This window comes from Dysidea avara, chromosome 4 (assembly GCF_963678975.1).
Source record: "Dysidea avara chromosome 4, odDysAvar1.4, whole genome shotgun sequence".
Classification (NCBI taxonomy): Eukaryota; Metazoa; Porifera; class Demospongiae; order Dictyoceratida; family Dysideidae; genus Dysidea; species Dysidea avara.
Genome location: NC_089275.1, coordinates 25981737 through 25995616, shown reverse-complemented (window position 1 = coordinate 25995616; position 13880 = coordinate 25981737). Strand labels below are relative to the sequence as shown.

At 38.2% G+C, this 13880-nt stretch overlaps 1 protein-coding gene across 5 annotated transcripts in view; it reads right to left on the bottom strand.

The window, feature by feature from the left end:
- The window catches only part of LOC136254566 (adhesion G protein-coupled receptor L3-like), a 113541-nt gene that overhangs the window by 88221 nt on the left and 11440 nt on the right, over positions 1-13880 (bottom strand). For all 5 annotated transcript variants that reach the window (XM_066047310.1, XM_066047311.1, XM_066047313.1 and 2 more), the window contains one exon: positions 5209-5361. In XM_066047310.1, the coding sequence (XP_065903382.1) occupies positions 5209-5326 (118 nt within the window). In that variant the 5' untranslated portion in view covers positions 5327-5361. The remainder of the gene's footprint in view (positions 1-5208; positions 5362-13880) is intronic.

Genomic DNA, 13880 nt, shown 5'->3' with positions numbered 1-13880 from the left:
ATATACGTACCTATACCACACATACGAGCGAGCACGAATGACACCACGAGTCTTGAAGCCTACAACTATAAGAGCCAGAAATTACTAGGAAAGGCAGCAAATATCTAGACGGGCTGAAAAAACGCCATGTACTTTATAGCTATGCTCGATCCGCAGACCACTGAATTAAGGCAAAGTCCACCAAATAACATGGTTCAACCTACGAAGGAAGACCCTAGGGTAGCTAGATGAGATTCTATCAAAGCCAGATTGGGAATATATCTAGACAATCAAAGCAGCAAATTCTAGTTATGTACGTGATCAACGCAACCACTTCCTCCGTGAATTAATTATCTACGGTGCGGCGCGGTAAAGAGGCATTGTTTCAAAAATATTTTTTCGAATTTCCAATCAAGCACTCTTTTTCGAAAATTTAACCTTCCAAAAATTTCCCGCTATACGGTGTTCAACCTATTATGCAGCAGTACAAATAAACATCTGTTCGAAAAGCACTTCTGCAATCAAAGTAGCCACTACAAAAAATATGGATGATTTCCATTACGAAGGGAAGCCATCACATGCTATCACCAAATCAACACTTTCTGCTGTCAGCAAAGATGAATGGGACACAACGGAGTAGGCCTGCACCGATTATTCCACCATGATTTGGGGCATAATAGATAGCCAAAAGCATTGGAGCGTAATGCCTGCATAATAGGCCCAGTTTTTGTACATTGGTTATCAGAGAGGCTGAAAGTCTGCTTATTTTGCATGATGCAGAATGGGATGGTGTGCAAGCATAGTAACATCAGATTTACAGCTACGTTGACTTGTGAAGAAAACATTAGTTAAAGATCGATATACTCTAATAGAATACTCACCACATAATAAAATATCCTAATAGAACGTGTAGTTACTCTAATAGACCGGTCAAGTCACAATTTGCATTGGAAACTTGTCTTATGGTCAGAGATTAAAGTCCTTGGGTATGTACACCTTGTTTCGTCATCGACAACGTGGTGACCTTATTGAAGTCTTTAAAATTCTGAATGGTCTTTATAACGTCAACCCTACTAAATTTTTTACACCAGCTGTTAGTACCAACACTAGAGGCCATCACATGAAGTTGTTTAAACCACACTCTAGATTGAATGTCCGGTCTAATTTCTTCACTCAACCAGTTGTCAATCATTGGAACAATCTACCTAAGGAAATAGTTTCCACAAACACTGTTGCATCCTTCAAGGCAAAGCTTGACAAGTACTAGGACAGCACAGGCCATGGATATGAACAAAGGCTTACAGCCTAATAACATTTTATTGTACTCTTCTACATGTATCCATTATGCTAATAATAATAATAATAATTTTATATGAGCATATTTGGAGCATAATGGGACACAACTGGGCATAATTGAATCATAATAGGGGAAATTTTGGAACATTGCTCAAAAGTGTAATAGGAGATTTCAAAAGTATAGAAGGCTCAGGCCTACAAAGGAAAGGAGAACACTGGTAAGTCCATGAAGAATACATTTTATGTACTGTGGTATGCCAAAAGGCACCTCTCAAGTGAAGCAATGTCGAACAGTGAAAAATTCAAGCTTGTAGGCTTAGCCATTGTTGAGTTGCGCTTGTCTGAAGGAATCAGTCAGTGACTCAGTCAGTAGAAATTTCCATTAAATTTTATTTTTTTAATTCCGTAGCAATTTGTTGAAAGCATTTTGGGTCAATCTGAAGGCTTGTTTGGGCTTAGTATTGCCTAACCAATTTGCCTCATTGTTGTGAGGGAAAATTGAAGCTGGTTTTTGAGTGATGTTATTTTGTGGGCCACGCCTACTCCTTTGTGGTCCCTACTATACCTACTGTATGATTATTGTCAATAATTTTTATAATTAATTGACACTACTGCCATTTCTTGGCTGCTACCTTTGATATCACATCTCCTTTTACAACATGTGGACTTTAAACTGTTTTCACAGTTTGCAGATTAGATGTCATTCATATGTAGGCTTGCTCCAATTATGCCAGCATAATTTTGAGCATAATAGGCTAGCACAAGCATCAAACATTATACCAGCATAATAGGACAATTTTCAAGGTTTTTAATTAAATGCACAATTCGCATGCTAAAAATACAGCAAAACATGAACACACTCTGCCTTAAAACCACATTTCATATCAAGTAAATGTGCAATGCTGTTATTGTTTCTTGACTGATTATTCACACTTTACGAAAAAAGATTGAGATACTCTAATAGAGCAGTCACTTACTCCAATACAGCAGACTGATATACTCTAATAAAACAGCCAACTTGAGAGCATAATCTTGATTTTGAAAGCATAATTTTGAGCATAATAGGCTGAATTTTTTAGCACTGCTCAAAAGCATAATAGACTATTTTCAAAGCATAATTGCCTCAAGCCTATTCTTATGGTATTTGCATAATACAGTATGCAAGCCCCAAAGTTAGCTACATAGATTGTGCCCAGCTTTGGGAGCTTGCTTATTTTTCTACAGGTATTGACAATAATAGCCAGGCACCATATAGTGTGGTAGTACTGTATACTAGCTTCACAATACCATCCTGAAACCTTGGCAGTATCGGTTAGGTATAACCAAGTCCAAAAGTGCCTTCAGTATGACCCTAAATGCTTCAAAAAAAATTATTACAATTTGAAAAAAAAATTATTCAATGGAATTTTCTACTGACTGCCTGCCTGTCTGCCTGCCTGCCTGCCTGCCTGCCTGCCTGCCTGCCTGCCTGCCTGCCTGCCTGCCTGCCTGCCTGCCTGCCTGCCTGCCTGCCTGCCTGCCTGCCTGCCTGCCTGCCTGCCTGATGCCTTCAGACGAGCATAACTCAATAACAGCTATATACATAAGGCTATGGGCTTGACTTTTTCACTATTCAACATTGCTTCAGCCCAACAGGTGCCTTTTGGCATACCATTGTGTGTACAATGTACACATCATGGACTTACCTTTGTCCTTTTTGTGTTCCATTTCTTTTCGCTAACAGCCCAAGGTGTTGATTCATAGTAGCTCAATGGCTTTCCTATGTTTGTAAATGGGAATCGTCCCTATTTTCCATGGTGACTGGATCGATTGCAGAGACATTTCTCCTACTGTTCTTTGTTACTCTGTGAAATGGGCTGAGCATAGCCAATGCGAGGCATAATGGCCACTTCACATTTGTGTCAGTAATTAATAGTTGGGGCATGCGTTCAGTTGAAAACATTACCTTTGGTGTCATCCTTTCTTTTGATATGGTATGTGCGGGTTCACCAGCATAATACTGTTACAAAAAAAGTAAATGAACAAGTATAAGGAAAATTAAGAACTTTAAGTTCGATTAGGGATCATAGAAAAAAGTAGGGAAACAAGGGAGATCACTCACTTCTGCAAATATACTAGTGTATTAAATGTCCACTAGTATATCTGCAGGTGTAGGTGATCTCCCTTGTTTCCCTACTTTTTCTGTGATCTCTAATCGAACTTATAATTCTTAAGCTTTCCTTATATTTGCTATCGTTTGTTTTCCACCAATTTCATAACATTTACTGTATGTTGCACTAAAATGTATGACTGGACTTTTTAGAGTTAATATGGTTTTTTCACATTTATCTTAATTCACTTAAGTTTTCTATTAATCTACTAAAGAACACTTACACTTGTAGGATGTGCAAGATAATAAGCTGGTATATACAAGTGATGGTGTGATATGTATAAATAGCATGTACTATACTATAGTGCATTACCCAATCATGGATATTACAGATACACACATGTGATTGTAATTGGAAGTAATTATGTCATGTAGTACTGATGCGTAGAAATTTAGGCACATTAAAAAGATACAAGATACATACTGCTCCTGACAAACATCTAGTACAGGCCTTGTTTAACTTCCATTGCCAGACCATTAAAGCAAGAATACTCTAATAAAACAGTCATGTAACACTTGGAAGATGTCTTATTAGAGTAAGTGGTGGTTCTATTGGAGTATCTTGATCATGGTTTTATGCTATGTAGTTGTGTTTAAGATGTAGCCCCAACAGACTTTTCTATTATACTGCAAGTAGGATTTATTTAACATTAGCAAAATAATTCTGGAACTATTCCTCATTCTTTTCACCACCTATTATTCTAGAAAGTATTGTAATCTTTGGGTCCTTATTTCATAAAATTTATGTTAACTCTTGTTTATGTTGAACAACATGTTTGGCTAATTAAATTGATAAAAATATTGCTGAGCTCAAAATTAATTTTTACTTTAAAATATATCCAAATGAATTTGTAAAAATGGGCGACCCAATTCTATGACCTGAGACATGGAAAGCTGAAATTTCTCCATTTGTTAAATGTGACCGGATCTGTGAAAAGGGATCATATAGCCTTTCCAATTGCATGTATGTACTTGGTAATCCATAACTAGACTTGTGAGTATGGTACCAACCTGACATTTGGTCACTTTACATTCTTAACATAGCACTATTCCTGGATATAATTTTAAGACAATAAGTTAAGCACATGATGAGTTATGACTTGTCAGACTTGGAAATGTTTGGAAAGACTATAAGACCCTTTTGCAGATCCGGTCACAAATTATGTTACGACTCACGGTAGACTAAAATTTCAGTCTGATGGCATTTCTTAGTCTGCAGTTATGAATCAGCAAATTAAGCTGACTAGGAATAGTTATTTAGTAAACTTTGTATGGTCTGAATTAAGTAAGCCATCATTTACAACAAACAGGAACTCTCCAGGATGCATGTAGCACAAGTTCAAAGTTTAGCCCTTCAAAGTGAACTCTTTTTTCATGCTTGGTGCTGACTTTGTTATTACCTTGCTACCATTTTGCAGAGGTACTTTAGTTAACATGTTAGCTTTGCCAACGTCAACAAAGGTTTCTTTTAAAAATTTGTCATTACCAGGCAAAGGTGAGTATAAAAATCTACTTCCTCACAAGTGCAGTTTATTTACTTCTGCTTGCCCATCCAAAATTCAAACAGTGGTCTCTTAATACTCTAATGATTTGTGCTTATGTACCATTTTATTTATCTGCATATAACAGGTACTGGTAGTCAACCCACAGTATTGATTTTACTTAAGCCTCACTGCTAATGTGATAGCTTGCATAACACTGTTAAAAACTGTTCCAAGCCATCTTATGTGTGTGGAAGACCCCATTTCACAAATCCAGTCACGTAGTACACATACTGTATGTACCTATTTTGTTGATCTGGTTCAGAATAACAGTGCTTGGTATCTGAAATTCTGCTGTCATATTTCCAACTTCTCCAAATAAATAGTTTGGACTAGGTAATTCTATGAATTGTTCTTCCATCAAATCTTGCTCAGTTGGAATTAGTACATTGATCACTATAAAAATGCATTGGTAATACAAAGTCTAACTAACAACTTAAGCTAGCAACCAAACTGCAGACTTGTGCACTAATGAATGTTGCAGTAAAGTACTCAGACATATAACACTTATGTAAGTAAGTAATTGATATCCACACAAAAACAGCCAAGCTGTGAAAAAATGGTGCGGCCTTAAAAAGCCTGGGTAAAAAAAGTTGTGAAATCAAAGGTGGCGGCCAAGAAATGGCTGCAGTGATGTTAATGCTAATAAATTTTAACAATGCACACAGCCATTATTTAGCATTAACATCATTGCAGCCATTTCTTGGCCGCCACCTTTGATTTCACAACTTTTTTCACCCAGGCTTTTTAAGGCCGCACCATTTTTTCACAGCTTGGCTGTTTTTGTGTGGATTTCACATCTTTTTGTACTTTATAAGGCCCCAAAACTAGCCTATGGCTGACGTTGAGCTTTGTTTTTTACTCACATATCTTCTTTTCTATGTAGATATAATGATGATTATCGAAGATAGACTTATAAATGTATTTTATTGCATGAATTAATTCAATATTAATTTTGATAATATTATTGTAATACTCTAATACTGTAGAGTGCACATTGTTTGAGGACTTCTAATAGAACATACATAGAATGTTCTAGAACAATCTGGTACTTCTATTGGTAGATCTATGAAATTACAAAATTTTGCATGATTATAAGCAGATTTCAACTAGAAATTTCATTTATAAAGCAGAAATTAAGTGAAGTGATCAGCCAAGGTAGCACTGGTTCAATGGTTAAGGATGCAGGTGTTAGGTATGGAGGTCCCTGGTTCGAACTCTGGTAGGTTCATTTTTTGCACACCTTTTTTACCCCGCGGTGACTGCTCTATTAGAGTATCTCAGTCCCGCAATTTTACACTTGCTTAGTTTTTGCTTTATAACTTTGTCACTGTAACTCTATTGCTATTCAAACTATCAAAAGGCACTGCTACGATGATCAGCCTAACACCAATTTTCAAGTTATTTCTACACTTGGTTTACCCTGTGGCCGTGACAGAAGTTTGATCTTTTTTACGTGAAAATGCTCATAACTCCTTGAATATTACTCAGATTCACAACAAGCTTGGTACGTGAATCCACCGTTACATGCTCTTCATTTGTGCCAAAGATCGAGGCAATCGAATTACACGTTTGCATTTTATAACAATTTTTGCAAAGTGTACAAAAAGAAATCGAAGCACTTGTAGCCCCCGTACGGTATAAGAAAAAGAAAATAATGAAGAAATTAAAATGAAATTTTGAACACCCATATCTCGCAAATGGCTATTGCGAATTTAATCAAATTTGCTGTGTGGCGTACCCTACTTGGGTGACAGCTATAATGCAAAACTGGTGTGTTTTGGAGAAGGGGACATGGAGCTATGCACGCATGAAAAAGCTGTTTTCTTTCTTCCTGTAAATATACTCACGGTGTGGTTGCCGGCTTTCTTGGCCGCACGACACACTACTGTGTGTCTTGATGTCCTGGAATCTAACTTACACATTGTAATGATGTAACCATAGTTTCAAATATTATTACAATAACTAAGTTTTATTAATGATTAGTGCAGTTAAAAATTATCTAATCAAAAACAGCCAAGCTGTAAAAAAAGGAGTGCGCCCCTTGAAAAGGCTATGGTGACACAAAATTCACCTGAATTGTCGTTATTAAAACTTTACCATTAACCTACCATCACAGCCATTTCTTGGCCGCCACCTTGGATTTCACATCTTTTTTCACCATTGCCTTTTCAAGGGCCGCACTCCTTTTTTTACAGCTTGGCTGTTTTTGATTAGATTTTACTTCTTTTTGTATTTGTATACCCCAAAGCCGGCCTATGGCCAGCTTTGGGGCTTTTTAACCTATATATTTTTCTTTACCACAGGAAAAAGAAAAAGATGAAGCAGATTTTATAAATACTTTAACTCATTCTGATTTTATCAGTAAATGTACAAATTATATATATAATGCATATATCAAGAGTTCATAATATAAAAAGAGAGCATATCAAGACACACGGTAGTGTGTCGTGCGGCCCAAGAAGCCGGCGCATAACACCCGTGAGTATATTGACAGGAAGAAAGAAAACGCAATTTTCGCACCTCCGTAACTCTGTGCTTCCTTGATGAAACAAGACGATTTTTGCTGTGGACATTCCCTCCAACTGCAGCACTCCACATTCCAAATTTGAGCAAAATCGCTTTGCGCGTTCCCGAGATATGCGACTTCAAAAATTGGCTCAGTTTCTTCGTTTTTTTTTTCTTCTTATTTTTCTTTTTCTTGTCGCACACTTACAAAAACTGCTATAAAACGCGAACGCGTTATCCGATTGCCTTGAAATTTGGCACACAGAAGGGGGATATAAAGGCGCATCTCGGTACCAACTTTGGCTGGAATATCATAAACAGGCAAAGAGTTATGAGCGATTATGCACGAAAAATAACACCAATATGTTGTCACGCCTACAGGGTAAACCGCGTATGGGAAGAAGCTGAAAATCGGTGGGTGAATAGGTTAACTATTGAACCTCAAACCTTTTGTGGTTTGAAAGAAATCGAGCTAAAAACCAGGAAGATACAACGAAAAAACCAACAGTGTGTAACAATTACGCAATCGAGATCAGCTAATAAAAAAACGACTGCTTGCCACGCCTACCAGATAAACCGCCTAGGGTAATGCTTTGAAAATCGTTGTACAGATGGAGTAATCATCTTAGAAAGGCTCATCAATGGTGTAGAAGAATCAGACTTAAAGCCACGGAGTTATAACACGAAATCCAACTTGGTGTAGCAAGTGCGAGATCGAGATACTCTAATAGAGCAGTCATCCTAATAGAGCAGTCACCCTGAAGAGAATTCAAGAGATCAGCTAGAAATAAGAAACCTGTATAGAGATCAGCTACACACAAGTCACCCTGTAGAGAGATCAGCTAGAAGAAGTTACCTTGTAGGGAGTTCATGCAACTATGAAAAGAGATAGTTCAGCTAGAAAAAATCACCTTGTAGAGTTCAGCTACAAAGAAACCACCATGTAGAGAGTTGAGCTACAAACAAATCGCCCTGTGGAGAGATCAATAGAAGAAGTTACCTTGCAAAGAGTTCAGCTACAAAGAAACCATCATGTAGAGAGTTCAGCTACAAACAAATCTCCCTGTAGAGAGATTAGCTAGAAGAAGTTACCTTGTAGAGAGTTCAGCTACAAAGAAACCATCATGTAGAGAGTTCAGCTACAAACAAATCTCCCTGTAGAGAGATCAGCTAGAAGAAGTTACCTTGTAGAGAGTTTGGTTTCAAACAAATCACACTGTAGAAAGATCAGCTAGAAGAGGTCACCTTGTAGAGAGTTGTTACAAAAAAAACCACCATGTAGAGAGCTCAGCTACAAACTAGTGACCTTGTAGAGACATCAGCTAGAAGAAGGTACCTTGTAGAGAGTTCAGCTACAAAGAAACCATTCTTTAAAGAGCTCAGCTGCAAACAAATCACCTGTAAAGAATTCAGCTACAAATAAATCACCCTGTAGAAAGATGAGCTAGAAAAAGTTACCTTGTAGAGAGTTCAGTTACAAAGAAACCACCATGTAGAGAATTCAGCTACAAACTAGTGACCCTGTAAAGACATCAGCTAGAAGAAGTTACCTTGAGAGAGTTCAGCTACAAAGAAACCATTATTTAAAGAGCTCAGCTGCAAACAAATCACCTATACAGAATTCAGCTACAAACAAATCACCATGTAGAGAGATCAGCTAGAAGAAGTTAACTTGTAGAGAGTTCAGCTACAAAGAAACCATCATTTAGAGAGTTCAGCTTCAAACAAATCACCTGTAGAGAGTTCAGCTACAAACAAATCTCCCTGTAGAGAGATCAGCTAGAAGAAGTTACCTTGTAGATCGTTCAGCTACAAACAAATCACCCTGTAGAGAGATCAGTTAGAAGAAGTTACCTTGTAGAGAGTTCAGCTACAAAGAAACCACCATGTAGAGAGTTCAGCTGCAAAGAAATCACCCTGTATAAAATTCTGCCACGAACAAATTGCCCTGTAGAAAGATCAGTTAGAAGAAGTTACCTTGTAGAGAGTTCAGCTACAAAGAAACCATTCTGTAAAGAGTTCAGCTGCAAACAAATCACCTGTACAGAATTCATCTACAAACAAATCACCCTGTAGAGAGATCAGCTAGAAGAAGTTAACTTGTAGAGAGTTCAGCTACAAAGAAACCATCATTTAGAAATTTCAGCTTCAAACAAATCACCTGTAGAGAGTTCAGTTACAAACAAATCTCCCTGTAGAGAGATCAGCTAGAAGAAGTTACCTTGTAGAGAGTGAAGCTACAAACAAATCACCCTATTGAAAGATCAGCTAGAAGAAGTCAACTTGTAGAAAGTTCAGTTACAAAGAAACCACCATATAGAGAGTTCAGCTACAAACTAGCCACCTTGTAAAGACATCAGCTAGAAAAGTTACCTTGTAGAGAGTTCAGCTACAAAGAAACCATTCTGTAAAGAGCTCAGCTGCAAACAAATCACCTGTACAGAATTCAGCTACAAACAAATCACCCTGTAGAGAGATCAGCTAGAAGAAATTACCTTGCAGATAGTTCAGCTACAAACAAATCTCCCTGTAGAGAGATCAGCTAGAAGAAATTACCTTGTAGAGAGTTCAGCTACAAAGAAACCATTCTGTAAAGAGCTCAGCTGCAAACAAATCACCTGTACAGAATTCAGCTACAAACAAATCGCCCTGTAGAGAGATCAGCTAGAAGATATTACCTTGTAGATAGTTCAGCTACAAACAAATCACCCTGTAGAAAGATCAGTTAGAAGAAGTTACCTTTTAGAGAGTTCAGCTACAAAGAAACCATTTTGTAAAGAGCTCAGCTGCAAACAAATCACCTGTACAGAATTCAGCTACAAATAAATCACCCTGTACAGAGATCAGCTAGAAGAAATTACCTTGTAGATAATTCAGCTACAAACAAATCACGCTGTAGAAAGATCAGTTAGAAGAAGTTACTTTGTAGAGAGTTCAGCTACAAAGAAACCATTTTGTAAAGAGCTCAGCTGCAAACACATCGCCTGTACAGAATTCGGCTACGAACAAATCACCCTGTAGAGAGATCAGCTAGAAGAAGTTACCTTGTAGATAGTTCAGCTACAAACAAATCTCCCTGTAGAGAGATCAGCTAGAAGAAATTGCCTTTATAGAGAGTTCAGCTACAAAGAAACCATCATGTGGAGAGTTCAGCTGCAAAGAAATCACCACTGCCCAAATTTCAAGGCAATAGCTCTTTCCAATCTGAAGTTATCAATTGTCAAAGTTGGCAAATTGGATGTGTGTGGAAGGCCCCTTTTTGCAAATCCGGTCACATATGTATTATATATATAATTTGTACATTTACTGATAAAATATTTAAAGTATATCTACTTCATCTTTACTTCTTCCTGTAGTAAAGAAAAAAAACATAGGTTAAAAAAGTCCCAAAGCTGGCCATAGGTCGGCTTTGGGGTATACAAATACAAAAAGAAATGAAATCTAATCCAAAACAGCCAAGCTGTAAAAAAAGTGTGCGGCCCTCAGAAAGGCTATGGTGAAAAAAGATGTGAAATCCAAGGTGGCGGCCAAGAAATGGCTGTGATGGTAGGTTAATGGTAAAAATTTTAATAACGACAATTCAGGTGAATTTTTGTGCCGCTTCACAAAATTTACCTGAATTGTCATTATTAAAATTTTTACCATTAACCTACCATCACAGCCATTTCTTGGCCGCCACCTTGGATTTCACATCTTTTTTCACTATAGCCTTTCTGAGGGCCGCACACTTTTTTTACAGCTTGGCTGTTTTGGATTAGATATTTATTACATGTCAATTAATCCCCACAGGATAATTTGCAGCTGATCTCTCTACTGGGTGACTTGGAATGTAGCTGAACTCTCTACAGGGTGATCTGCTTGTATGTAGATGAACTCTTTACAGGATTCTCTCTACAGGGTGACTTGACTCTAGCTGAACTCTCTGCAGGGTTATCTGTTTGTAGTTGAATTCTCTACAGGGTGATTTGTTTGCAGCTGATGAACTCTCTACAAGGTAACTTCTTGTAGCTGATCTGTCTACAGGGTGACTTGCTTCTAGCTGGTCTCTCTACAGGGCGATTTGTTTGTAGCTGAATTCTCTACAGGGTGATGTGTTTGCAGCTGAACTCTCTACATGGTGGTTGCTTTGTAGCTGAACTCTCTAAAAAGTGCCTTCTTCTAGCTGAACTCTCTACAGGGTGATCTTTTCATAGCTGAACTCTCTACAGGATGATTTGTTTGCAGCTGAACTCTCTACATGATGATTTCTTTGTAGCTGAACTCTCTACAGGGTGATTTGTTTGTAGCTGAAATCCCTACAAGGTAACTTCTTCTAGCTGATCTTTCTACAGGGCGATTTGTTTGTAGCTGAGTTCTCTACAGGGTGTTTGTTTGCAGCTGAATTCTCTACGTGGTGGTTTCTTTATAGCTGAACTCTCTACAAGGTGACTTCTTCTAGCTGATCTCTCTACAGGGTGATTTGTTTGTAGCTAAACTCTCTACAGGTGATTTGTTTGTAGCTGAACTCTCTACAAGGTGATACTTCTAGGTGATCTCTCTACAGGATGACTTGTTTCTAACTGAACTCTCAACAGGGTGATCTGTTCATAGCTGCACTTTCTACTGGGTGATTTGTTTGCAGCTGAACTCTCTACATGATGGTTTCTTTGTAGCTGAACTCTCTACAAGGTAATTTCTTCTAGCTGAACGCTCTACAGGGTGACTTGTTTCTAGCTGATCTCTCTGCAGGGTGATCTGTTCATAGCTGAACTTTCTACAGGGTGATTTGTTTGCAGCTGAACTCTCTACATGGTAGTTTCTTTGTAGCTGAACTCTCTACAATGTGACTTCTTCTAGCTGAACTCTCTACATGGGAGTTTCATTGTAACTGAACTCTCTACAATGTGACTTCTTCTAGCTGAACTCTCTACAAGGTGACTTGTTTCTAGCTGATCTCTCTACAGGGTGACTTGTTTCTAGCTGAACTCTCTACAGGTGATTTGTTTGCAGCTGAACTCTGGTTTCTTTGTAGCTGAACTCTCTACAAGGTAACCTCTTCTAGCTGATCTTTTACAGGGCATATTTGTTTGTAGCTGAGTTCTCTACTGGGTGATTTGTTTGCAGCTGAACTCTCTTACATGGTGACTTCTTCTAGCTGAACTCTCTACAGGGTGACTTGTTTCTAGCTGATCTCTCTACAGGGTAACTTGTTTCTAGCTGAACTCTCTACAGGTGATTTGTTTGCAGCTGAACTCTCTACATGGTGGTTTCTTTGTAGCTGAACTCTCTACAAGGTGACTTCTTCTAGCTGATCTTTCTACAGGGTGATTTGTTTGTAGCTGAATTCTCTACAGGGTGATTTATTTGCAGCTGAACTCTCTACAAGGTGACTTCTTCTAGCTGAACTCTCTACGGAGTGATTGATTTTTTTTGCAGCTGAACTCTCTACATGGTGGTAGCTTTGTAGCTGAACTCTCTAAAAGGTGACTTATTCTAGCTGAACTCTCTACAGGGTGATCTTTTCATAGCTGAACTCTCTACAGGATGATTTGTTTGCAGCTGAACTCTCTACATGATGATTTCATTGTAGCTGAACTCTCTACAGGGTGATTTGTTTGTAGCTGAACTCCCTACAAGGTAACTTCTTCTAGCTGATCTATCTACAGGGTGACTTGTTTCTAGCTGAACTCTCTACAGATAATTTGTTTGCAGCTGAACTCTCTACATGGTGGTTTCTTTGTAGCTGAACTCTCTACAAGGTAACTTCTTCTAGCTGATCTTTCTACAGGGTGATTTGTTTGTAGCTGAATTCTCTACAGGGTGATTTATTTGCAGCTGAACTCTCTACAAGGTGACTTTTTCTAGCTGAACTCTCTACAGAGTGATTGATTTTTTTTGCAGCTGAACTCTCTACATTGTGGTTTCTTTGTAACTGAACTCTCTACAGTGTGATTTGTTTGTAGCTGAACTCTCTACAGGGTGGTTTGTTTGTAGCTGAACTCTCTACAGGGTGATCTGTTCATAGCTGAACTCCCTACAAGATAACTTCTTCTAGCTGATCTTTCTACAGGGCGATTTGTTTGTAGCTGAGTTCTCTACAGGGTGATTTGTTTGCAACTGAACTCTCTACATGGTAGTTTCTTTGTAGCTGAACTCTCCACAATGTGACTTCTTCTAGCTGAACTCTCTACAGGGTGACTTGTTTCTAGCTGATCTCTCTACAGGGTAACTTGTTTCTAGCTGAACTCTCTACAGGTGATTTGTTTGCAGCTGAACTCTCTACATGGTGGTTTCTTTGTAGCTGAACTCTCTACAAGGTGACTTCTTCTAGCTGATCTTTCTACAGGGTGATTTGTTTGTAGCTGAATTCTCTACAGGGTGATTTATTTGCAGCTGAACTCTCTACAAGGTGACTTCTTCTAGCTGAA